Source organism: Leucoraja erinacea, chromosome 16, assembly GCF_028641065.1.
Source record: "Leucoraja erinacea ecotype New England chromosome 16, Leri_hhj_1, whole genome shotgun sequence".
Taxonomy (NCBI): domain Eukaryota; kingdom Metazoa; phylum Chordata; class Chondrichthyes; order Rajiformes; family Rajidae; genus Leucoraja; species Leucoraja erinaceus.
This window is the reverse complement of record NC_073392.1, coordinates 5,673,406-5,699,986: the sequence shown is the minus strand read 5'-3', so window position 1 is coordinate 5,699,986 and position 26,581 is coordinate 5,673,406. Positions and strand designations below refer to the sequence as shown.

Below are 26,581 nucleotides of genomic sequence, written 5' to 3'. Positions count from 1 at the left end.
GCATTTCGTGTCTATCTTAGGTTTGTACACGGGTGGGCTTGAATCAAAATTAGCAGTCAAACTATATATTATTTTTCTCCCCATCATCTGCATCTTTCTTGCCTCAACATGTGTTGTGATGTATCAACAGGAAGAGAAGCTAGGTGCAAACAGTAAGTGTTACCTTGTTCAGCGCCTCACCACAGAGAAACTTTTCTAATATGTTGTACATTACTGAGGTGCCAGGATAACTATATTGGTATTCCGTTGCTAACTCTGCACTGATGTCATGTTGAGACACAAAGGAGACTCTAGATCTGCAAATTTGGACACTTTTAATTTCTTCAGTTTCCTGATTTTTTTTTTTTTTAATTATTTCTAAATGTTCATACTTTTATTTCTTCAAGAATCTATCCTTTTTCTAAACATCTACAGGGATAGCGATGGAGTTGCTGCCTTGCAGCGACAGAGACCCGGGTTCGAACCTGCGGTCTTGTGCAGCATTTGTACATTCTCCCCGTGATCGCGTGGGTTTTCTCCAGGTGCTCCGGTTTCCACCCACACACCAAAGATGTGAAGGTTTGTGGATTAATTGGCTTCAGTAAAATGAAAAATTGTTCCTATTGCGTTGGATAGTGCTAGGGTAAAGGGTGATCGCTGGTCGACTCGGACTCAATGGCAGATAGGCCGGTTTCTGTGCTGTATCTCCAAGGAGTAAAAGTCTTCATTAATCTGCAGGTACATTTAGCAACTCTTTGCATGAAGCTAACAACTCAGTTGGTCACACCTCCAAAAACAAAGAGAAGTTCACGAGGAAGACCTTCGTGAGAATGAGTCTCGTACTAAGGGTCACAGCCTCAGAATTAAAGGGCGTTCTTTTAGGAAGGAGATGAGGAGAAGTCTCTTTCGTCAGAGATTGGTGAATTTATGGAATTCTTTGCCACAGAAGGCTGTGGAGGCTAAGTCAGTGGAAATATTTAAGGCAGAGATAGATAGATTCTTGATTAGTGCGGGTGTCAGGGGTTATGGGGAGAAGGCAGGAGAGTGGGGTTAGGAGGGAGAGATAGATCAGCCATGATTGAATGGCAGAGTAGACATGATGGGCCTAATGGCCTAATTCTACTCCTATCACATGACATTGTGATAGAAATGCTTTCAAAGGTACTGTGCTGTCACGGACACTAAACCACAAGGACACCTGATAATAAACTCAGATTCAACAATGCCCACAGCATCCCTCTTATATCTATGCAAACAAGTTAGATATGAATAGCAAAACTGCCATGCATGGGAAGTTAAAATTACCGAATCAAAACTTATATAAATAATTAACCAAATTCAAAGCAAATTGGAACATTAAATTAGATATAGTTTAAAAGGTCCCTTACAAAGCCAAATACCAATGGAAACTCAAGGAATATGTTTATTTGGAAGCCACATTCAGTACAAAACCTCAGCAACATTTGACAAGACAAACTGCTGGAGTAACTCAGCCGGTCAGGCAGCATCTCTGGAGGACATGGATAGGTGACATGTCGGGTCAAGACCTTTATTCGGGGTGAGGAAAGGTCCCAATCTGAAACATCACCTATCCATGTCCTCCAGAGATGCTGCCTGACCCGCTGAGTTACCCCAGCAGAACACTGTGGTTTTTTAGTGCAAACAAGCATCTGCTGTTCCTTGCTTCCACACTCTGCAACATTTGACCTATTCTGAGCTTCTCCTTACGGACGGCTAGAGCTTTATTAATAAAATGAGTTGAAAGCTTGCAGGTTATTCTGTGGCCTTTTCAGAAGGTGTCTCTATGATTTAATGTGACATGAGGGTTCATTGTTTAATCCAAGTCACTGTATTACCTGTGGAAGATGACAAGTTGGGCAGGAGGATGCAGTAAAATGGAACACCAGGATTAATATTGTCAAATCAATGATCAAACATCAAGAGAAATCTTCCTGGTAGTTTAGTTTAGTTCAGAGATAAAGCGTGGAAACAGGCCCTTCGGCCCACTCCGACCAATGATCACCCCGTCCGTACTCTAGTTCATACATGCTTTCAAGAGAGCTAGATAGGGCTCTTAAAAATAGCGGAGTCAGGGGATATGGGGAGAAGGCAGGAACGGGGTACTGATTGGGGATGATCAGCCATGATCACATTGAATGGCGGTGCTGGCTCGAAGGGCCAAATGGCCTACTCCTGCACCTATTGTCTATTGTCATTCCCGCACACTAGGGACAATTTACAGAAGTCACTTAACCCGCAAACCCATATAACCAAATAACAATTACAGCACGGAAACAGGCCATCTCGGCCCTTCTAGTCCGTGCCGAACACTTACTAACCCCGGCCCGAAACGTTGCCTATTTCCTTCGCTCCATAGATGCTGCTGCACCCGCTGAGTTTCTCCAGCTTTTTTGTGTAACCTTCGATTCTCCAGCATCTGCAGTTCCCTCTTAAACACTTACTAACCCCGCATGTCTTTGGAGAACTCTGTACAGACTGCACCCTTAGTCAGGATCGAACCCGGGTCTCTGGCGCTGCAAGGCAACAACTCTATCGCTGCGCCACCGTGCCGTCCAGCCCAGTAAACAGTGTCATTTTCAAAATGTAGATCAGAGTAGGAACAGAGTCAATTCCGTTCACTAATCTCAAAGCCCACATCTGTGGAATATTTAATCCAACTGTTTGTTACCTTTCGTTTAGCGAGTTGACTCATGGACTGAATTATATAAAAAGCGTATTGGCATTTAACCGGAATTAAATTTAATATAATCATCTATAACTCTGGACAGATATGAACTTTTCTGCCTACTCATCGTCAAAAATAACAGGCAAATCTTCCTTCAAAATCAAGTATGGTCTTTGTCAGACATTATCAAATGTTCTGTTGTATAATTTTAACAAGCTTAATTAGGACACAAATACATCACTCATCAGAGGAAGACATTTAATGACCTTTTACAACCAATTAAGCATTCAAAGATATGATGCTCTCTTGCCATTTTAAATGAATCGCTTTTTCCAAGCAAATAAATATTTTCTTTGATAATATTTTCTTAGTAAAGAATGTTTGGCAAAATGTTTAATGATCATAACAATCACAAACTATTTACTTACCCTCATGCACATTGAATCATAATCATTCAAAGATTGGATACAGGGTTATTTATCTCAATGCTGTAGCAACTTTTGAGCTCTGCAAATATCATTTAATGCACAAAATATAGAATCTTTAGTTCACAAGTGAGCAGAATTAGGCCATTCGGCCCATCAAGTCTACTCTGCCATTCAATCATGGCTGATCTATCTTTCCCGATGTCGGGGAAGTCCAGAACAAGGGGTCACAGTTTAAGGATAAGGGGGAAGTCTTTTAGGACAGAGATGAGAAAATCATTTTTTACACAAAGAGTGGTGAATCTCTGGAATTCTCTGCCACAGAAGGTAGTTGAGGCCAGTTCATTGGCTATATTTAAGAGGGAGTTAGATGTGGCCCTTGTGGCTAAAGGGATCAAGGGGTACGGAGAGAAGGCAGTTACAGGATACCGAGTTGGATGATCAGCCATGATCATATTGAATGGCGGTGCAGGCTCGAAGGGCCGAATGGCCTACTCCTGCACCTATTTTCTATGTTTCTATGTTTAAACCCCATTCTCCTGCCTTTGCCCCATACTCCCCGACACCCATAACAATCAAGAATCTATCTATCTCTGCCTTAAAAATATCCGCTCCCTTGGCCTCCACAGCCTTCTGTTACAAATGATTCTACAGATTCACCACTTTTTATTTAGTATTTATGACGTGTAGATATCAGATGAAACCAAATTAGTTTCAAGTAAATTTACATGATTACATTTAGAACTTTACACTCATGCTGCACCTGGATTTATAGATTCTTGATTGAAGAAGACTGATTGAAACTCATAGAAATCAACAAAAAGATATACGAGACTGTGGAAGTCTTAGAATGCATCAGTACATGGGTGCATAGGGTGGTGCAGCGGTAGAGGTGCTGCCTTACAATGCCAGATATCCGGGGTCAATCCCGACTAGGGGTGCTGCCTGTACGGAGTTTGCACGTTCTCCCCGCGAGTTTTCTCCGAGATCTTTGGTTTCCTCCCACCCTCCAAAAATGTACAGGTTTGTTGATAAACTGGCTTGATAAATGTAAAAAAACATTGGCGTGTATAGGATAGCGTTAATATGTGGGGATGGCTGGTCAGTGCGGATCCGGTGGGCCGAAGGGCCTGTTTCCGCGCTGTATCTCCAAACTAAACACACCGGAGCACCCCAGAAGAAACCCATGCAGTCACAGGGAGAACATGCAAACTCTGCACAGACAGCACCAGAGGTCAGGATCGAACCCGGGTCTCTGATGCTGTGAGGCAGCGGCGGTTTCCCGGAGGTTTTTGTCAGTCTCCCTACTGGCTTCCACTACCTGCAACCTGCGGCAACCACCTGCAACTTCCGGGAAACGCACGGAAACCTTGGATGGGGCGCAAAGTCTCCAGAGGTTTCCGTTCAGGTTTCCTAAGTGGGACGGGGGCACTACTGTGCGGGGATCGCTGGTCGGGACGGCTTGGTGGGCCAAAGGACCTGTTTCCGCACTGTATCTCTAAACTAAACTAAAAACTAAATCGGTGTAGGTGACATTTTGGGTCGAGGCCCGAAATGTCACCGATCCATGTACTCCAGAGATGCTGTATGACCCGCTGAGTTACTCCAGCACTTTTACACTCGAGCATAACAATGTGAGATGTATTCAATTTCATTAAGATATTACAAGGTTGTAATATATCTTGCCAGGAAGGTATTGGATTTAGATATTCTATTTTAAAATACACCCTGTGAATTTATGTTTAATGTGTTTAAAATAGAAAAAGTGGAATAGCTCTTTGCGAGCTGTTGTTTCATCCTTATTTAGGAATCATTAATAATTTTCACCCACCCACTCAAACCCATTTGTTGATCGCTGGGAACGTTTTCTGATAGGTGACAATAGTTACAGGCAACGGTGTCTGAAGAACCCAAAACGTCACCTATTCCTTTTCTCCACAGCCTGTCCAACCCCTTAAGAATTTTGTAAGTTTCTATAAGATCCCCCCTCAATCTTGTAAATTCTAGCGAGTAAATTCTAGCGAGTACAAGCCAAGTCTATCCAGCCTTTCTTCGTATGAAAGTCCTGACGTCCCAGGAATCAGTCTGGTGAACCTTCTCTATACTCCCTCTATGGCAAGAATGTCTTTCCTCAGATTAGGAGACCAAAACTGTACATAATACTCCAGGTGTGGTCTCACCAAGACCCTGTACAACTGCAGTAGAACCTCCCTGCTCCTAGACTCAAATCCTTTTGCTATGAATGCTAACATACCATTCGCTTGCTTCACTGCCTGCTGCACCTGCATGCCTACTTTCAATGACTGGTGTACCATGACACGCAGGTCTCATTGCATCTCCCCTTTTCCTAATCGGCCACCATTCAGATAATAATCTGCATTCCTGTTTTTGCCACCAAAGTGGATAACCTCACATTTATCCACATTATACTGAAGAAAGGTTTTGACCCGAAACATCACCCATTCCATCTCTCCAGAGATGCTGCCTGTCCCACTGAGTCACTCCAGCTTTTTGCGTCTATCTTCGGTTTAAACCAGTATCTGCAGTTCCTTCCTGCACAATGTGAGCCACAGACCGTGCTCTAGGGAGCGCTCTGGGCCCACTGCGGGAGGCACCCCGGGGCACGAAGTTTGGGCAATGTCCATCGGAGGCAAAGGGTGGCCCCTTCATGGGCCATCGTCGAGGAGGTGTTGGAGAGGGTCAAGTCTGCGCAGTGGCCCACTGGAGGCCTTGCAACAGCCTGGGGCTCGACTAGATCGGTAGCCGTTCCAAGTAGTCAAATGCCTGGTTGGACATTGCCTACAGCAGCGGTGGAGGACATCAACACATCTCCTGGCCAGGCCAGCCCCTGCAACTCTGACCCAGAGCTGCTGCCAGGACAACCTTTCTTGATCAGTACGGGTGTCAGAGGCTATGGGGAGAAGGCAGGAGAATGGGGTTTGGATGGAGAGATAGATCAGCCATGATTGGATGGCAGAGTAGATGGGCCGAATGGCCTAATTCTACTGCTGTTCTTTGTGACCTTAAGACACTACATTTTTTAAATGTTTCGGACTTGAAGCGTACAAGATGGCACCTAAAACTCTTGTGTACTGGCTCAGTGATGTTTACGATGTTACACTTAGTATGATTGTGCCCAGTGTATAGCAGGATTGTCACTAAACTGTACATAAAGAAAATAATTTCACTGTGCATAGGTACATGTGACTATAAAATACAATTGCCTATAAGCCCAAAAAACAGACCAACGCTATTTAAATCCTTCAAATATAAATGCTTATTTTATAAAATATATATTTTCTTAACATCCAATATACTAATTGGTTTTCACAGCAGCCGACCCAAATGAACAGTGGTAGATAGACACAATAAGCTGCAGTAACTCAGGGGGTCAGGCAGCATCTCTGGAGAAAAGGAATAGGTGACGTTTCGGGTCGAGACCCTTCTTCAGTCAGGCCAGCGGTAGCTTTGTGAAATTGTACGTGTCGTACCCAGAGTTCTGACGAGGAAAATATTGGTGGATGGTAATATCTCTATGCACCATAATAATGTTGAGATGCAAATATACTCATTACAGAACCACAATTAAATAGCATGCAAGCTGAAACCCATTGTTAAATTATGTAGATGTGTGCTGTCAAGTAGAGGTTTTCTGTCCAATATTTTAACGAAAGTGTTAGCTCGTTTAGTTTAAATGAACTAACACCTTTGCTGAAAGGAGCAGTCAGGGATAGGTCACTCTTGCTGGTTAATTCTATGTGTCATGTATGCGGTTATGAAAAGATGATTCATCCAGATGCCATGGGCTTTAGCTTGCATTGTATTTATAGTTTCATAATTAATATGGTTGGCTTTCAACAACATTCTGAGCATAACATTATTGCCATTCATCAATATCTCTAGTTTAACACATTATTTATCCACAAATCCTGAACTATATACATGACAATGGAAATTCTCTCCTTTATCTACTCCACGAATGCTTTATGGTTCTGGAAACAAAATTTGAATTGTTATTGTGTATATTGATTACTACAGGTGTCAGGGGTTATGGGGAGAAGGCATGAGAATGGGGTTAGGAGGGAGAGATAGAACAGTTACGAGTGTCTGAAGAAGGGTCTCGACCCGAAACGTCACCCATTCCTCCTCTCCAGAGATGCTGCCTGTCCCACTATGTTACACCTGCATTTTGTGTCTATTTTCGGTTTAAATCAGCACCTGCAGTTCCTTCCCACAAACAGAACTGGAGGAGTAGACTTGATTACTGGGGGAGTAGACTACAAAAAGTAGTAAACACAGCCCAGTCCATCATCGGCTCCGACCTTCCTTCCATCGAGGGGATTTATTTATCGCAGTCGCTGCCTCAAAAAGGCTGGCAGTATCATCAAAGACCCACACCATCCTGGCCACACACTCGTCTCCCCGCTACCTTCAGGTAGAAGGTACAGGAGCCTGAAGACTGCAACGTCCAGGTTCAGGAATAGTTACTTCCCCACAGCCATCAGGCTATTAAACCTGGCTCAGACAAAACTGATTATCAATAACCCATTATCTGTTATTTGTACTTTATCAGTGTATTTATTCATGTGTGTATATATTTATATTATGGTATATGGACACACTGATCAGTTTTGTAGTAAATGCCTACTATGTTCTGTGCGCTGAAGCAAAGCAAGAATTTAATTATCCTATCAGGGACACATGACAATAAACTCACTTGAACTTTTGACTTGATTAGGAATGAGTAGGAATAAATAGGTCCCTGTCAGAATTGTGAGTGGAGTGCCGCAAGGCTTGGTGCTGTGACCACAACTATTTACAATATATATTAATGATTTAGATGATGGGATTAAAAGTAACACTAGCAAATTTGCAGATGACACAAAGCTGGGTGGCAGTGTGAACTGCAAAGAGGATGCTGGTAGATTGCAGGATGACTTGGACAGGTTGAACGAGTGGGCAGATGCATGGCAGATGCAGTATAATGTAGATAAATGTGAGGTTATCCACTTTGGCAGCAAGAAAAAGGAGGCAGATTGAATGGTGTCACATTAGGAAAAAGGGAAGTGCAATGGGACCTGGGTGCCCTTGTACACCAGTCACTGAAATTAAACATGCAGGTACAGCAGGCAGTGAAGAAAGCTAATGGCATGTTGGCCTTCATAACGAGAGGATTTGAATGGAGGAGTAAAGAGGTCCTTCTGAAGTTGTACAGGTCCCTATTGTGTACAGTTTTGGTCTCCTAATTTGAGGAAGGACATCCTTGCAATGGAGGCAGTGCAGCGTAGGTTCACAAGGTTAATCCCCGGGATGGAGGGACTGTCATATGAGCAAAGATTAGAAAGACTGGGATTGTATTCACTGGAATTTAGAAGGATGAGAGGATATATTGTAGAAACATATAAAATTATAAAAGGACTGGACAAGCTCGATGCAAGAAAAATGTTCCCAATGTTGGGGGAGTCCAGAACCAGGGGCCGCAGTCCAAGAATAAAAGGGGAGGCCATTTAAAACTGAGATGAGAAAAACGTTTTCACCCAAGAGTTGTGAATTTGTGGAATTCTCTGCCACAGAAGGCAGTAGATGCCAATTCACTGGACGAATTTAAAAAAGAGTTAGATAGAGCTCTATGGGCAAGCAGGATCAAGGGACATTGGGAGAAGGCAGGTTACTGATTGTGGATGATCAGCCATGATCACAATGAATGGCAGTGCTGGCTCAAAGGGATCCCACTTGGGCTATATAAAAAAAATTATATATTTTTTTCTCATCTATATCATTAAAAAGTGTCATCTTGACCACTTCCTGTTTGCACTGTGCTTTGATTTTAGAAAAAACACTACCAATTATGGCTGTGATTTTTTGGCGATCTTACTCAGAGTCCTCCTCCGCTGCACAGGCCCTGAGGATTTTTCCCATCGATGAAAAATAAAAGACTTAGTGTTTTAAAAATCTTGAGATTCTCTCTCCTGTCTGGTGGGAGGGGAGGGACTATAAAACCTGGAAGTGTGGGTGTGGCTCAGTCTGTCTGCAAGATGGTGAGGGAGAGGTCACAACTCTCTGTCTGAACTGGGAAACTACAGAACACTGAGTATGAAATGTACTTGAATAAATGATTTTTTAGCCCTTAATGAGAATAAAATGAGTTGTTTGGCCTGCTCTGTGCTTGAAACTGCAATGGCAATGGAAATGAAGTGAAAATGCAATGAGCTGTTTGGTTTGAGCTGTCCAGTGCTTGAAAGTGCAATGCAATTGGAAATAAAATTAGTTGTTTGGCTTGCCTGAAACCGCTAATTCCGGCCCACAAGGCCCCTATTAGCTGAGAAACCAGTCCCTTTTGCCCAAAATGGCCGTATTAGCCAAGAGGAGCATTTTGGCCCAAAAGGTCCGTGTCAGGCCAGGAAACGTCCAGAAAAAAAGCTTCACTGAGATTTCACTCCGATTTTTTAAAATAAAAAGCGCCCCTTTGGTCCATCAGGCCTGTACTAACCCAGGAGTCCCTTCGGTCCATCAGTAAGTATTCCCCCTGCAAGTATTAAACCTGACCCCGGTATTTTTCTCCCTCCCTTCATTTGCTCCCTGTGAGATTCAGGCTAGGATAGACCTTACTCCTTCATTGCTGTGATCTCCAGACAAAGATGAAAAATGACGCACACACGCACACGCACACACACCACACACCCACTCTCTTTCACCCGTTTTGGGCAGAATTTCTGGAAGTTTCTGAGCTGCCAGCCCACCAGGCCCGAGTGACTGAGCTGCCAGCCCAAGAATCCATTTGGCCCACAATGTCTATACTAGCCCCATGGGACCATCTGGAAACCAGTCCCCTCGGCCCACAACACCCATACCAGCACTCCAGAAAGCCCATTGTTTACATGGTTCTATGGCAGTGTACTATGCCTACATATTCTCTTGTGCTGCTGCAAGTAAGAATCTCATTGTTCTATCTGGGACATATGACAATAAAACCCTCTTGATATACAAATAGAAATTAGATAAATCGTTCCATATACCAATTTGATGACAGTGAGTGATTCATAATAAGGAATAAAAGTATAAAAGAGTGTACTGAATATGAACCTTAAAACACAAATCTTTTATTTCCTGTTTTGCAAATCAGAATAGTTTTTAAATAATGCTGTATCTCCCCTATGGGGAAAAAAAATAAAATAATTTCATACATAAATGGTAATATATATATTTTTCCACTTGGTTTACAAAATATTTCATTCTCCATTTTAAAACCAGAAAGGGTTAATAACAGAATTATACAATTACATGTAGTTAGGAAGCAAATTGATGTAATTGAGTCATAAATCCGACAAGTCACGGCATACCCCACAAGACCAAAAAGTCCTACCACAAATGATATTATACACACAACAATGAGAAGCTCTGGTTCCCAAATAACCTCTAGTGTAAAACGACAGAAGAGTAATATTGATAAGAGTTTTCAAAGTAGCAATATTCTTCCAAATTTTGAAATGTATAGATATTTTTTTATGGCAAATGAATCCAACCTGGGGATTCTCGTTAAGTCTGTACGTCAACAACACATCGGTCCAGACCACAGCTCCAGGGCATGTTAACCATACTGCAAATAAATCACTGTTCACTGTCCTCCAAACATGCATCATTCTCTCCTGTAGTCTTCAGAAGGAATTAAAAATACCTTCTGAAAACAAATATTATTAATTTACTAATTCCATAAATCATATCCTTTAACGTATCAGTCATGTGGGAAATTGTCACATTTTATGGACAAATATATAATTCACAGCGATTCTAACATAATGTAATACACAAAAACATTCCAAGTTCCTTTCCATACTGTTTGGGAATTTGAGGCTAAGAAAATCTATCAAAAATGCCTGGTTCGAAAGTCAAATCGTTTGATACATACAATTGCTTAACATCAGAGCAAACATGTAATATTACATCGGTTGACAAATGATAACGTTTAACGTAAGTCTCATGTCTAGATTCAAGAAATGTTTTTATTCCTATCACCGAAATCTAACGCCAAAAATCATTTTGCTTATCAATTACTGGCGCTTAATAATGTAATCTGGATTTTTGCAATTAAATGTGATTTAAAAATATATTTATATTATTTTGATGTACTAGTTCGATGCAGCCATTCGCCACAGACCCTCGCCTGGAGCGACAAACTGGTGAGGGGAATGGGCGGCACCGCTTGCTTTGTATTAAATCGTTTCTCCTGCAAAAATCACCGGCGCGACTTCCAACCCAGCAGAATGAAAGAGACATCTGCTTGTGTTTTGTTCATTCTGATGGCAAATTTCGCGCTGCATCCGACTTTAATCCAGACAAATATAGAAGTCAGAAAAACAAGCAGAAAGCAGAAAGCAGTGCCGCCGCCGCCGTCGTCGCCTCAACCTCCTGAAATGTCACAAACTGTGTCTATTTCTCTGAAACTTACCCATTCTAGGAGGCGCAGAAAACACAGAGGTTCCTTCGCCACGCGAAACGTACCAGATGCTACAAGCTGGAGCAGAATAAAGTGCAAGCAATTAAAAAATAAGAAGCATTGAGAGAGGTTATAAACATACACATGGGGGGAAACCTTCACATTATATATATATATATATAGGGTGTTTTTGTGGTTGTTTTGTGGTTGTGGCAAATGCAACTTGAGTTGAGAGGTGGTGGTCCGAGCCGAGCCGAGCCTTACCTGGTTGATGATGTCCATATTAGTACAGCTGGGGGGGCTGAGCTGCTGATGTTGCGAGGTGTGGAGGATACAATGAGCTGCCGCTGTTGCCACTGTTCACAATGTATCTCTCTGGCGGCTTCGGGCGCCGGCCGGAGATTGCCGGAGATTGCCGAAGCCGGGCAGCAGGGGGCAGCTCTCCTTCCCGTTGCTCCCTTCCGCCCTAGTAACAGAGCGGCCAGCGTTTCCTATTGGCCCCCGGCTCCCTCGTCTTTTTTCCCATTGGACGGTGGTAACCGACGCCTTTGTTGCCTAGCAACGCCAGGTGCGCGTCGCAAGGGGACCAGTGATGTGGGAGGGGCCAAAGTTCCTGGGCTAGAATTTGGCAGAAAGGGCCGAATGGCTCATATTAATTTTTTTTCCCGTCAGGTTTATTTGGTTTAGTTCTAGCGATACAGCGCGGAAACAGGCCCTTCGGCCCACCTAGTCAGTGACGGTCACAGGGAGAACATACAAACTCCGTACAGACAGCACCCGTAGTTGGGATCGAACCTGGGTCTCCGGCGCGGCAAGCACTGTAAGGCGGCGACTCTACCGCTGCGCCACCGTGAATGCGGTGCAACAAAAAGCTTTTGTTGAGTTCTAAACAGTAAAAAGAAAAGACAACAAGATTGATTGACACAAAAAAAACTGGAGTAACTCAGCGGGACAGGCAGCATCTCCGGGACAGTAGGTCTGGGCGACATTGTGGGTCGAGACCCCTTCTTCGGACAGGTTAAGGATAAAGGAAACGAGAGATACAGACGGTGCTGTGGAGAGAAGAACAAATGAACAAAAGATATGCAAAAAAGTAACTAAAAGGAAACAGGCTGCTGTTTGTTGGGTGAGAACGAGGAAAGGATAGTGAGAGAGGGAAAAGACAATACATGATTACAACTATGGGCGGCATGGCACGGCACGGCAGTAGAATTGCTGCCCTACAGTGCCAGAGACCCAGGTTCGATCCTGACTACAGGTGCTGTCTACCACACCGGTAGGCGGCGCGGCTCTGGCCAGCAGCGGCCTCTGCAGCCTGTCCGCGTTTTTATTATTTTTGTCTGTGTTTTTATGCAGTGTTTGTTATTTTATGTTGGGGTGTGTGTGTGGGGGGATGGGGGTGGGGGTGGGGTGTCTTTTTGAATCTCTCCCTGCACTGAGACCCGACCTTTTCTCGTCGGGCCTCAGTCGTCGTTGAGGCCGCAACGAGGAGCGGCCTCCAACAGGAAGAGACCGGGGACTCAGGTGTCGACTCACCTCACCGTGGCGGAGCTGGCCGGGTCCGGAGCGGTGGAGGAGCGCTGCTGCTGCTGGTGCTGTTGCTGCTGCTGCTGGTGCTGTTGCTGCTGCTGCTGGTGCTGTTGCTGCTGCTGCTGCTGCTGCTGCCGGAGAGTCGGAAGCTCTCTACAGGTCTGTGGACGACGGCGCCGAGCCCACGGCTCCCTGGGGGGGAGACCGCTTTTCGGGGCTTCTGCGCGGTGGCGACGTCTCCCGCCCGAGTTGCGGGGTCGAAGAGCTCCTGGAGCGGGGCCTACATCACTGCCCCGCGCGGCTGGAATGGCCGCGGGACTTTGCGAGCGCACGCCGGGGGCTCTAACACCAAGACCCGGTGTGCGACCTTGCATCACCCGGCGTGGCTTTAATGGCCGCGGGACAATCGCCATCGCCAGCCGGGGGCTATGACTTTGACTCTGACATCGGGGGGGGGGGAGAGTGCAGTGGAGAGAGAAGTTTATTTGGCCTCCATCACAGTTATGTGATGGATGTTTATGTTAAATGTAATTATGTTGTGTCTGGGGTCTATTTGTGTGTATTGTATGGCTGCAGAAACGGCATTTCGTTTGGACCTCCAGGGGTCCAAATGACAAATAAATTGATTCTGATTCTGATTCTGGAGTCTGCACGGAATTTGGACCTTCTCCCCGCGTGGGTTTTCTCCGAGATCTTTGGTTTCCTCCCACACTCCAAAGATGTACAGGTTTGTAGGCTTGCTATAAATGTAAATTGTCCCTAAGGTGCGAAGGTCGGACAGCTGGCCGGGCTGCCGACTGACCGACCGACGGGGCCACTGGCGAGGCGCTGCTGCTGCACTCCATGGGCTGCACTACATCGGGACTGGTGAGGTGGGGCCGGACGCGATGCTACGACCCAACAGTCCCCTCAACCCGAGTAGTAGAAGTCAAATACGGGACAAGGGCACCCAATATACAGGATGCCCCGGCTAATACGGGACAGTTGGCAAGCCTATATCCAGGTAAGCCCCAGGCTGCAGTCTGTCACCCTCGATCGTGGCTCGGCCCGTGAACCGACGTCCCTCTCCTTGCCTCGCCCGATTGCCTCTGTGTCCCGGGGACACCTCCTGCAGCCGACCTTGAAGGTGCTGGGGGCATTACCCCGCTCCCTCTCCCACCGGCCCTTGCTCCTTGCATCCATCATCATCCCCCGCAGCTCCCTCCTCCTCCTTGTCCACTCGCCGGTCTTCAGAGCTGAACTCAGCGGCTTCCGAGCTTCCCCCCTGCAGACCGTGGCTGCCGGGGCTTCCGTTGTCCGGTCCCCGGGTATCCTGGGCGGGATCCGACTCCCTGGCACAATCCGGCTGCCTTATGCCACAGGGCGGCACATGGCAGGAGCCGAGCAGCCCTGTGTACTGCCCCAGTGTAATCTACAATTCTTGCACCACAGTACGGTACTCCAATACATAGGTACGATTGTGCCTCTGTACAGTAAGATTTTGCTGAATTGTATGCAAAACAAAGAATGAAATACCATTGAGCAAATAAACCATAAGTCTGATTCTATAATAGAAGTGGGCATTCATACACCTGTCCAAGGATCATATGAGTATCTGTGGACAGGCCGTGATATAGTGGTGTAGAAAGGAACTGCAGATGCTGGTTTACACCGAAGATAGGCACAAAATGCTGGTGTAACTCACCGGGACAGGCAGCAGCTGTGGGGAAAAGGAATGGGTGATGTTTCGGTCGAGACACTTCTTCAGACTGAGTCAGTAACCCCTGCATTCCCTCTCTCCCTGTTCCTCGCCAACCCAAGTTGCACCAGCTTCTCGTTCTCACCCAACAAACAGCTAACAATGGCCTGTTCCCTTTATCATCGTTACTGTTTTGCATATCTTTCATTCGTGGTGCTTTATCTCTCTACGTCATCATCTAAATATCTCTCGTTTCCCTTTCCCCTGACTAGTCTAAAGAAGGGACTCAACCCGAAACGTCACCCATTCCTTCTCTCCGGAGATGCTGCCTGTCCCGCTGAGCCACTCCGGCATTTAGAGCCTATCTTCCATGATTCTAGTGGCGATCTTTAAACTGTGGATTTATGAAACAGGATTGCATCAGGCTGCCAGAGGGAGCGCTGTGAGTCTGACCCAATCAGTTGTGCACAGATGTGTGAAGCTGGTCACAGTTAAATTGTTTGCTTCAGTTCATTGGGCCCGTGGGAAATCAAAAGCAGCACTAGGTTCCTCCACAACGTTGCAAATTGGCTCGGTCCCTAAAGGTGTGGGGATTCTGGTTCACACAGGTCTGAATCACCCAAGAGGGAAAAACAAGGAACTGCAGACACTGGTTTACTAAATAAAAAATACACATACAATGCTGGAGTAACTCAGCGGGTCAGGCATCATCAATGGAGACTACGGATAGGTTATGTTTTGGGTCAAGACCCTTCTTTGACCCTCATTTTATAACAGCTTTTTGTTGCATTTCTGATGCTTTTAGTTTAGTTTGGAGATACAGCACAGAAACAGGCCCTTCGGCCCACCCAGTCTGCGTTGACCAGCGATCCCCGCACACTAACACTATCCCACACACACATTAGGGACAATTTACATTTATACCAGGCAAATTAACCTACAAACCTTTGGAGTGTGGGAGGAAAGCGAAGATCTTGGAGAAAACCCAGGCAGGTCACAGGGAGAACGTACAAACTCCGTACAGACAAGCACCCGTAGTCGGGATCGAGCCCGGGTATCTGGCGCTGTGAGGCAGCAACTCTACCGCTGCGCCACCATTCCAGAAGCTTGGTGTTACGGATTGGGACCCAATCTCGGCATGACTGTAATAGATTTGCATGTCTGCCACCAGGGGGCGCCGCACAATTGGCAGCCCCTGCCAACATTTAGTCTGTCTTTTTGTCTTTTTTTGTTATTTTTAGTGTGTTTTAAAAGTTTGTGTAAAATGTTCTTTGATTTGTTTTATGTGGGGTGGCGGGGGAAAGCTTGCCGCAGATGCAATTGTTTTCTGGATCGTATCTCTGGTCGTTCTGCGTCCAGGCAAGGCGATTGCCATCGGAGCCAATCCCTTGCCTGGGTTTTGCTCGCAGTCTCGGGTAGAGACCGTAGATGTCGGGAAGCTCCAACGACGCAGAAGGTTTGACCAGCCCTGACCCGGGGTCCGATCGTTTGACATGGGGACCTGAGATCCCCCCGAGTTTAGAGATACAAAGCTGAAACATAGAAACATAGAAACATAGAAAATAGGTGCAGGAGTAGGCCATTCGGCCCTTCGAGCCTGCACCGCCATTCAATATGATCATGGCTGATCATCCAACTCAGTATCCTGTTCCTGCCTTCTCTCCATACCCCCTGATCCCTTTAGCCACAAGGGCCACATCTAACTCCCTCTTAAATATAGCCAATGAACTGTGGCCTCAACTACCTTCTGCGGCAGAGTATTCCAGAGATTCACCACTCTCTGTGTGAAAAAGGTTTTCCTCATCTCGGTCCTAAAAGATTTCCCCCTTATCCTTAAACTGTGACCCCTTGTTCAGGACTTCCCCAACATCGGGAACAATCTTCCTGCATCAAGCCTGTCCAAGTTTCCATAAGATCCCCCCTCAATCTTGTAAATTCTGGCGAGTACAAGCCGAGTCTATCCAGTCTTTCTTCATATGAAAGTCCTGACATCCCAGGAATCAGTCTGGTGAACCTTCTCTGTACTCCCTCTATGGCAAGAATGTCTTTCCTCAGATTAGGAGACCAAAACTGTACGCAATACTCCAGGTGTGGTCTCACCAAGACCCTGTACAACTGCAGTAGAACCTCCCTGCTCCTATACTCAAATCCTTTTGCTATGAATGCTAACATACCATTCGCCTTCTTCACTGCCGGCTGCACCTGCATGCCTACTTTTAATGACTGGTGTACCATGACACCCAGGTCTCGTTGCATCTCCCCCTTTCCTAATCGGCCAAACAGGCCCTTTGGCCCACCGGGTCCGCGCCGACCAGCGATCCCCGCACATTAACACTATCCTACACCAACTAGGGACAATTTTTACATTTACCAAGCCAATTAATCTACAAACCTGTCCGTCTTTGGAGTGTGGGAGGAAACGGAAGATCTCGGAGAAAACCCACGCAGATCACGGGGAGAACGTACAAACTCCGTACAATTCTCCTGGTGCTCCGGGTTCCTCCCACACTCCAAAGACTTATAGGTTTTATAGGTTAATTGGCTTCAGTAAAATTGAAAATTGTCCCCAGTGGGTAGGATAGTGTTAGTGATCGCTGGTCGGCGTAGACTCAGTGGTCTGATGGGCCTGTTTCCACTGCTATGTAGGAAGTCTAAAGTCTAAAGATTTCCAAGTCTTAATAATTTGTTGAATAAGAAGCCACTGATTATTCATTGCAAATGCAATGTAATTTGTCTGAAGAAGGGTCTCGACCCGAAATGTCACCCATTCCCCAGAGATGCTGCCTGTCCCGCTGAGTTTCTCCAGCGTTTTGTGTCTATCTGCCATTTATCCCCCAACACTTACTTGTTGTTGCATTTCCTGCAGCTATTTCCTGTACTTTCGATAATGCTCTGTAATTTTACATTAAGCCTCTCATCTAGCAGCTGGACCACTGACTGGTGTTTCAGCTCCCTCATCCATACACGACCATTTGAACTAGAAATCCAAAATCAGTCGTCATTTTTAAATCTTTCACCCATTTCTACATGCATTCTGGCCAAATTGACAACTAAATATATTTTTATTGGAGCCAGAAGAAACTGCAGATGCTGGGAACTTTAGGCTTTAGGGATACAGTGCGGAAACAGACCCTTCAGCGCACCAAGTCCACGCTGACCAGCGATCACCCCAGACACTAACTCACACACACTAGGGACAATGTTTGCAACATGCTGATTTAGTTTTAGTTGTCCACTGTATATCGTGTTGTTACTTGCGAGCAAAGCACCAAGGCAAATTCCTTGTATGTGTACATACTTGGCTAATTTATTCAATTCAATTCAATTCAATTCAAGTCAATTAATTACAAACCTGCACATCTTCAAGATTCAAGATTCAAGAGAGTTTATTGTCACGTGTCCCAGATAGGACAATGAAATTCTTGCTTTGCTTCAGCACAACAGAATATTGTAGGCATGAACACAGAACAGATCAGTGTGTCCATATACCATTATATAAATATATACACACATGAATAAATAAATAAACAAATAAAGTGCAAATAAACAGATAATGGGTTATTAATGTTCAGAGTTTTGTTTGAGTTGAGTTTAATAGCCTGATGGCTGTGGGGAAGTAGCTATTCCTGAACCTGGACGTTGCAGTCTTCAGGGTCCTGTACCTTCTACCTGAAGGTAGCAGGGAGATGAGTGTGTGGCCAGGATGGTGTGGGTCCTTGATGATGCTGCCAGCCTTTTTGAGGCAGCGACTGCGATAGATCCACTAGATGATATGGAGGTCAGAGGCGATGATGGACTGGGCAGTGTTTACTACTTTTTGTAGTCTTTCCGCTCCTGGGCGCTCAAGTTGCCGCCGAACCAATCCACGATGCATCCGGTCAGCATGCTCTCTACTGTGCACCTGTAGAAGTTAGAGAGAGTCCTCCTTGACATGACTTTGGAGTGTAGGTAGACACAAAAATCTGGAGTGACTCAGCGGGTCAGACAGAAGAGATGACGTTTTGGGTCGAGGCTCTTCCTCAGACTATGGGCCAGTGTAGGGGTGTGAAGAAGGGTCCTGCCCCAAAACATCTCCTATCTACGTCCTCCAGTGGTGCTGCCTGACTTGCTGAGTTACTCCAGCATTTTGTGTCTTTTTGGTTTGTAAACCAGCATCTGCAGTTTCTTGTTTGTGCAGGATTTCATCCGTTTGTGTGTTATGGTCAGTTCACACAGAACTGCAGGTCAATGTTTGTGTCGTTTGGGCTCCCTAACTGATAATTACTGTGGTCTCTCAGCGGCAATAACTAGAGTACGGAAAGGGTCAGACTGCTTGCAATATTCATTGTGATTTTGTGGGCTCCTTCAGAGAGGAGTTCAACGTTACATAAGTAATGCTGACATTTCTTCTCACCACCACTCAGCAGGGAGTTAAGGCAATGAATATGGAACAAGGAACATCCTTCGAGCCTGAATGGCGGGAGCTCCGATCGCCCCGACCGCGGGAGAAAAAGAGGAAGAGGGTAAATATGTATTATGTGGTTCACAAAGATTTCAATTGCAATAATTAGCTTGAAGGTAGAAACCCTTTTTGTTTAGTAATTTTACTGTAACTATTATGCAAGAAGACACGCAGTAATTAGAGATCAAATTATTTAATAATGGAAAATTAGACGGTGTTTAAATAAACTGATTAAATAAAGGCTGAAGGTGGTAACTGTTTGGAAATATTTAAATTTGAAGATTGCCCTGAAGCTGCTTCAAGTAAGAATTTCATTGTTCCGTTTCAGTACATATGACTATTAAACACTTTTTCTCGAGTGTTTAAGAAATGTCACCTAATCATATACGAAACATGAAATATGATTAGCAAACCACAAGAGCAGTACAGCAGAGAAACAAGTCCTTCAGCCCACAATGTCGGTGCTGAACCTGATGCCATGGGAAGCTAATCGCATCTGCCTGCACGTGATCTGGAAGGCGCTATAGGTGCATCAAATCCAGGACAAACAGACTCAGGAATAGTTGCTTTCCGAGAATTATAACTACTATAAATTCAAATTCACACATGCACTGACTACACCACCCAACACGGACTTCCATCTGTATACATGTATATATGTATGTAGCGCCGCAGAAATTATGCACCTATTCCAACCCCCATCTCCCTTCTGTTTTTTGTTTTTTCTGTTTCTTGTTTTTTGTGCTAAATTGTATGTACGCACTGAGTACGAGCAGCTTTCAGTTTCACTGTACATGTATAGTGACAATAAATGGCATATCTATATCTATCCATATAGAAACATAGAAACATAGAAATATCCCTCCATTCCTTGCATATTCATGTGTCCAGTAGTGGCCTCCACCCCCACCTCTGGCAGCGCAATCCAGGCACCCACCACCCACTGTGTAATAAGGCTTGCTCCACACATCTATCTAGTATTATTATTATTATTATTATTATTATTATTATTATTATTATTATTATTATATTACTAAAACTCTCATCTTGTTTGTTTGTTTGTATATACACATTTGTTCCTGACACTCTGCAAAAGTGGTACAGGATAGCACTATAAATTTAGTCCCACCTTACTCACCATTGTCCTGCGATGTGAACTACCAAGTTTCATTCAGATTGATGTTATACTTTAGAAGTTATTGCCATTCTAAACTTTAAAAAGTTGCAGTCGCGCTCCCACTTGCCGGCCGTGCCTGCGCAGTTGGGGGAGGGTTTCCATGACCCGCGCCACAAGGGGTGAGATCTGGCCTCACAACAGGAACCGGTCAGCCACGCTTGCACAGTTGGGGGCTATGGGTGAGTGGTGGAATATTGCGTCGGGGGACGGGGACTCAACGGTCTCCTTTAAACTTTTCCCCTCTCCCCTGATAGCTGTGCCTTCTGGTCTTTGATATTTGCACTCCGGAGAGAAGGTTTTAACTGTCTATCCTATCGATACCTCATAATTTTATCTTGTGCGATCAGGTCTCCCTATACCCGCTGATACTCCATAGAAAACAGTCCAAGTTTGCCGAACCTCTCCACATATCTATCCTATCTATGCCTCTCAATTATTAGGTCCCCATTTAGTCATAATTTCTTCAAAATCTGACAGAAATCATAGCCATTGGGACCTTTTAAAATTAATCCCCACGTATCAATCTGGAACAACGTAACATTTACATTGTGGTAACATTGATAACGTTTGGAGATAAATACTAAAGAAACACTAGAGGGCTTACTTACCCTGTTACAGTGAAGACAAGCCCTACTATGTCATAACTGAATCAATAATAATGAAGTATATCATTTATCACACGTATAAAGGCCACAATGTAGTAATGCTTATCACTCCCTGTGGCTTGAATTTCCGCAAGGTATCATTTATAACTAATTGTTTATTAATTATACTTAGTGCAAGGATATTGAAGAGAATGGCTTGCTTTATCTGCACATGTTGAACGGCAGGCACAAGGAACAGCAGGTGCTGGTTTACAAAAAAAGACACAAAATGCTGGAGCAACTAAACGGGACAGGGATGGTTGAACAAAGGTCAGAGAGATGAAAGTGTGAGGTGAGGAGATGAGGAGATGAGGTAAGAAGAGGTGCAAAATGTGAAGCCGGAGGAAGGAATCTAGGTGGGAGGGGGCAGGGGGAGGAGGAAGGGGAGAAATCTGTGTGAATCTAGGTGGTGCACAGGGAAGAGGTGGGGGGGGGGGGGGGGGGGGGGGATGGGAGGGTAAGAAGGGGAGTGTGTTTAGTTACCTGGAGACAACAAATGTTCACGTCGTTAGGTTGTAAGCTATCCATGCGGAATATGTGTTTTTTTAAGTTCAATTTAGTTTAGTTCAGAGATACAGCAAGGAAACGGGCCCTTCGGCCCACCGGGTCTGTGCCAACCAACAATTACCCATACGCGAGTCCCACCCTAGACATGAGGGATGAATTTACCGAAGCCAATTACAAACCTGCTCATCTTTGGGATGTGGGAGGAACAGAGAACATGGAGAAAACCCACGCAGTCCACAGGAAGTATGTGCAAAGTACATGCAGACAGCACCCTTAGTCAAGATCCCCAGGGCCAGATAGGCTGCATCCCAGAGTACTTAAGGAAGTAGCTCCAGAAATAGTGGATGCATTAGTAATAATCTTTCAAAACTCTTTAGATTCTGGAGTAGTTCCTGAAGATTGGCGGGTAGCAAACGTAACCCCACTTTTTAAGAAGGGAGGGAGAGAGAAAATGGGGAATTACAGACCAGTTAGTCTAACATCGGTAGTGGGGAAACTGCTAGAGTCAGTTATTAAAGATGGGATAGCAGCACATTTGGAAAGTGGTGAAATCATTGGACAAAGTCAGCATGGATTTACGAAAGGTAAATCATGTCTGACGAATCTTATAGAATTTTTCGAGGATGTAACTAGTAGCGTGGATAGGGGAGAACCAGTGGATGTGGTGTATCTGGACTTCCAGAAGGCTTTTGACAAGGTCCCACATAAGAGATTAGTATACAAACTTAAAGCACAAGGCATTGGGGGTTCAGTATTGATGTGGATAGAGAACTGGCTGGCAAACAGGAAGCAAAGAGTAGGAGTAAACGGGTCCTTTTCACAATGGCAGGCAGTGACTAGTGGGGTACCCCAAGGCTCAGTACTGGGACCCCAGCTATTTACAATATATATTAATGATCTGGGTGAGGGAATTGAAGGTAATATCTCCAAGTTTGCGGATGACACTAAGCTGGGGGGCAGTGTTAGCTGTGAGGAGGATGCTAGGAGACTGCAGGGTGACTTGGATAGGCTGGGTGAGTGGGCAAATGTTTGGCAGATGCAGTATAATGTGGATAAATGTGAGGTTATCCATTTTGGTGGCAAAAACAGAAAAGCAGACTATTATCTAAATGGTGGCCGATTGGGAAAGGGGGAGATGCAGCGAGACCTGGGTGTCATGGTACACCAGTCATTGAAGGTAGGCATGCAGGTGCAGCAGGCAGTAAAGAAAGCGAATGGTATGTTAGCTTTCATTGCAAAAGGATTTGAGTATAGGAGCAGAGAGGTTCTACTGCAGTTGTACAGGGTCTTGGTGTGCCTATAGAGGGAGTGCAGAGACGGTTCACCAGACTGATTCCTGGGATGTCAGGACTGTCTTATGAAGAAAGACTGGATAGACTTGGTTTATACTCTCTAGAATTTAGAAGATTGAGAGGGGATCTTATAGAAACTTACAAAATTCTTAAGGGGTTGGACAGGCTAGATGGAGGAAGATTGTTCCCGATGTTGGGGAAGTCCAGGACAAGGGGTCACAGCTTAAGGATAAAGGGGAAATCCTTTAAAACCGAGATGAGAAGAACTTTTTTCACACAGAGAGTGGTGAATCTCTGGAACTCTCTGCCACAGAGGGTAGTTGAGGCCAGTTCATTGGCTATATTTAAGAGGGAGTTAGATGTGGCCCTTGTGGCTAAGGGGATCAGGGGGTATGGAGAGAAGGCAGGTACGGGATACTGAGTTGGATGATCAGCCATGATCATATTGAATGGCGGTGCAGGCTCGAAGGGCCGAATGGCCTACTCCTGCACCTAATTTCTATGTTTCTATGTTTCTATGACCCTGGGTCTCTGGCACTGTGAGGCAGCAGCTCTACCACTGCGCCACCATGCTGCCACTAAAGGTGTTGTTCACCCAGACAATCTGTGGCTTCACTCTTGTGGTACCAACTCTGTGTCGTGTCTTTTAACCAGTTCTCCACCCATTCCAGGATATTACCCAGTGATCCCTTAAATGCCAAGATCTTGCCATAAGTTTTTTCCATTCCCCCTGAGAATCCCCCATGGTCAAAACGGAGCACTTCTCATCATCATTCATATCCTTTTTAATGGCCTTATTCTCTGCAGTAGTTTAGTTTAGTTTAGAGATACAGCGCGGAGACGGGCTCCTCAGCCCACCGAGTTCGTGCCGACCAGCGGTCCCAGCACACTAAAGGGCCTGTCCCACGAGCAAGCGATGCCATGCGGCAAGCGCGACCTAACGTGGTCGCTTGAGCCATACGGCCTCGCGGGGCTGGTCCCACTTCGATCGCCGGAGCCGTATGGAGTTGTGCGGAGCTGGTCCCGACATTGCGCGGGGCTCCGAAAAACTGACCATGTTCAAAAATTCCGCAGCGCAACGGCCTGCCGGCCCGCAACCACCTCGACGCGGTACGCACCGCCTTGACGCCGTATGTCACGCGCAAACTTCCCGCGGACTTCGCTCGAACTTCACGTCACTCAATCGACCTCCGCGCTGCCCCCGCTTCTGGTTTGGTCGCGCTTGCCGCATGCAGTCGCATGCTCGTGGGACCGGCCCTTAACGCTTTCCGGCACACACTGGGAACAATTTATTATTTCACCAAGCCAATTAACCTACAAACCTGCACATCTTTGGAGAGCGGGAGGAAACCAGAGCACGCGGAGAAAATGCCAGTCACGGCGATTCGAGTCACATGCCAATATCTAGCTCTTGAAAAATAAAAAAAACAAAAATTAGTATTGGTTCTTCTTATTTCCATAAACCTTGTACATCATGGTTAGATGATCAGTCTGAAGAAGGGTCTCGACCCAAAACGTCACCCATTCCTTCTCTCCAGAGATCCCGCATGGTTTGATAATCACTTTGCTGGGAAAGTGGAGGACTGGGCTTTTATGACCTCTCTGTTTTCTATTTCTGAATTGTAAAGTGTAAGAAAACTTTTTCTCAATGTCATGTTATTTGTAAGCATCTCCTTTAAGTTGTTCCCTCCTCACTGCCTTACCTGTTATTCAGGCTAGTGCCTTTCATTACGGCTCATATCTCCAATGTGTAATGATGGGATTTGGGTATCTTAGCATTTTCTTGTTGAATTTCCCCTTGTGGTCAGATTAGCATGAACCGAAAAAAATTCATGAATAGCAATGTGACCTACTTACATCTTCAAAATTCATGCTCCCTGGTCTTCACAAGGGCAGACAAGGAAACTTGAGCCTGAAAATCTCGTCAGATGACGTTTTGTGTCGAGACCCGACATGTTGCCTATCCAAGGTAGACAAAAAATGCTGGAGTAACTCAGCGAGACAGGCAGTATCTCTGGAGAGAAGGAATGGGTGACGTTTCGTTTCGAGACCCTTCTTCAGACTGATGGTGTCGCCTGTCCATGTCCTCCAGAGATGCTGCCTGACCCGCTGAGTTGCTCCAGCACTTTGTGTCCATCTTTGGAATAAACCAGCATTTGCAGTTCCTTTATATAAACCAGCATCTACAATTCCTTACTTCTTCCAGAACATCTTAATGTTTAACAAACTGTCTGGTTTTGGAGGGATTAGGCTATAGTGAGAGATTGGACAAACTTGGATTATTTTCTCAACAATGCTGGAGGCTGATGGAAGTATATAAAATGATAAGATGTATAGATAAGGTAGACGCTCAGAACATTTAAGGTAAGAGGGGCAAAGATTTGCGGGACGTTTTTTTACATAGAGGGTGACTGGAACGAGCTGTCGGGTGTGGTTTAGTTTAGAGATACAGCGTGGAAACAGACCTTTCGGCCCACCGCATCTGTGCTGACCAACAATCCCCTCCCTCCCTCTTCCATCCCCCCCCCCCCCCCCCCCCCCCCCCCACCCACCGTACACTAACACTAACACTATCCCACATATTAGGCACCTGGAAAAAGCCCAAGTGATCACGGAAAAATCGTACAAACTCTATACAGACAGCACCCGTAGTCAGGATCGAACCCGGGTCTCTGGCGCTGCAACTGACAGTGGTGTTTAAGAGGCTTTTTTGACACGTACATGAATATGCCGGGTATGGAGAGGTATGGATCACGTGTGATCCCAACACCGGATTAGTGGGGAAAACCCATGTGGTCAAAAGGAGAAGATCATAAGGTCATAAGTGATAGGAGTAGAATTAGGCCATTTGGCCCATCAAGTCTACTCCGCCATTCAAGCATGGCTGATCGATCTCTCCCTCCTAATCCCATTCTCCTGTCTTCTCTCCATAACCACTGACACCTTTACTAAGGAAGAATCTATCTATCTCTGCCTTAAAAATATCCACTGACTTGGCCTCCACAGCCTTCTGCAGCAATGACTTCCACAGATTCACCACCCTCTGACTAAAGACATTTCTCCTCATCTCCTTCCTAAAAGAACGTCTAAATCTGATGCTATAACCTCTAGTCCAAGATTCCTTCACTAGTGGAAACATCTTCTCCACATCCACTCTATCCAAGCCTTTCACTACTCAGCATGTTTCAATGAGGTCCCCCCTCATTCTTCTAAACTCCAGCGAGTGCGAACTTCACATAGTCAGCACCCGAGGTCAGGATCGAACCTGAGTCTCTGGCGCCGTGAGGCAGTGGCTCTACCAGCTGCACCACTGCGCTGCCCAATTGCCAATATATCTGCCAACTCTCAGCTCGAACCAGCTGCGACTCCATGTGTCAAGTTTATCTTCTCATTTCAATAATAAATCATTGTCCTTTTAAACCAGCTAACTTTTAGAGCCCAACACAGTAAAGTCCATTTGCAATTGCAACACTCAATGTTTAGGGATGAATTTCTGGACAACAGTAATTGTGAAAGACAAGTTCCAAATGAAAGTACTCATCAGTTGGCATTTTTTAATTATCTAATATTTAAAATTCACTGCCTGGTTCATATCTATGAGGAAGCTTTCTTTTGGATCCAATATTTGGATTTAATAACCCTAACCCTGGTTTTATTCCAGCCTCAGCTGTCATTTATACTTCAAACTTCCACCAGATGGCAAGTTGTTGACCTCAGCTGGTGTAATGAGAAGAGGAAGGTTGGCTGGTTGGCAACAGAGGTAAAAGTCAGTGTTGTGCATCTGTTCC

General features: G+C 45.3%; 1 protein-coding gene across 1 annotated transcript in view; it reads right to left on the bottom strand.

Moving 5' to 3' along the window:
• synpra (synaptoporin a) overlaps positions 1-11,929 on the bottom strand; it is a 163,246-nt gene extending 151,317 nt beyond the window's left edge. Inside the window, exons 1-2 of the mRNA XM_055647596.1 lie at positions 11,789-11,929; positions 11,537-11,602 (exon numbers count right to left, since the gene is read on the bottom strand). Of these exons, the coding sequence (XP_055503571.1) occupies positions 11,537-11,602; positions 11,789-11,806 (84 nt within the window). The 5' untranslated portion in view covers positions 11,807-11,929. The remainder of the gene's footprint in view (positions 1-11,536; positions 11,603-11,788) is intronic.
• Between the last annotated feature and the right edge of the window lie 14,652 nt (positions 11,930-26,581).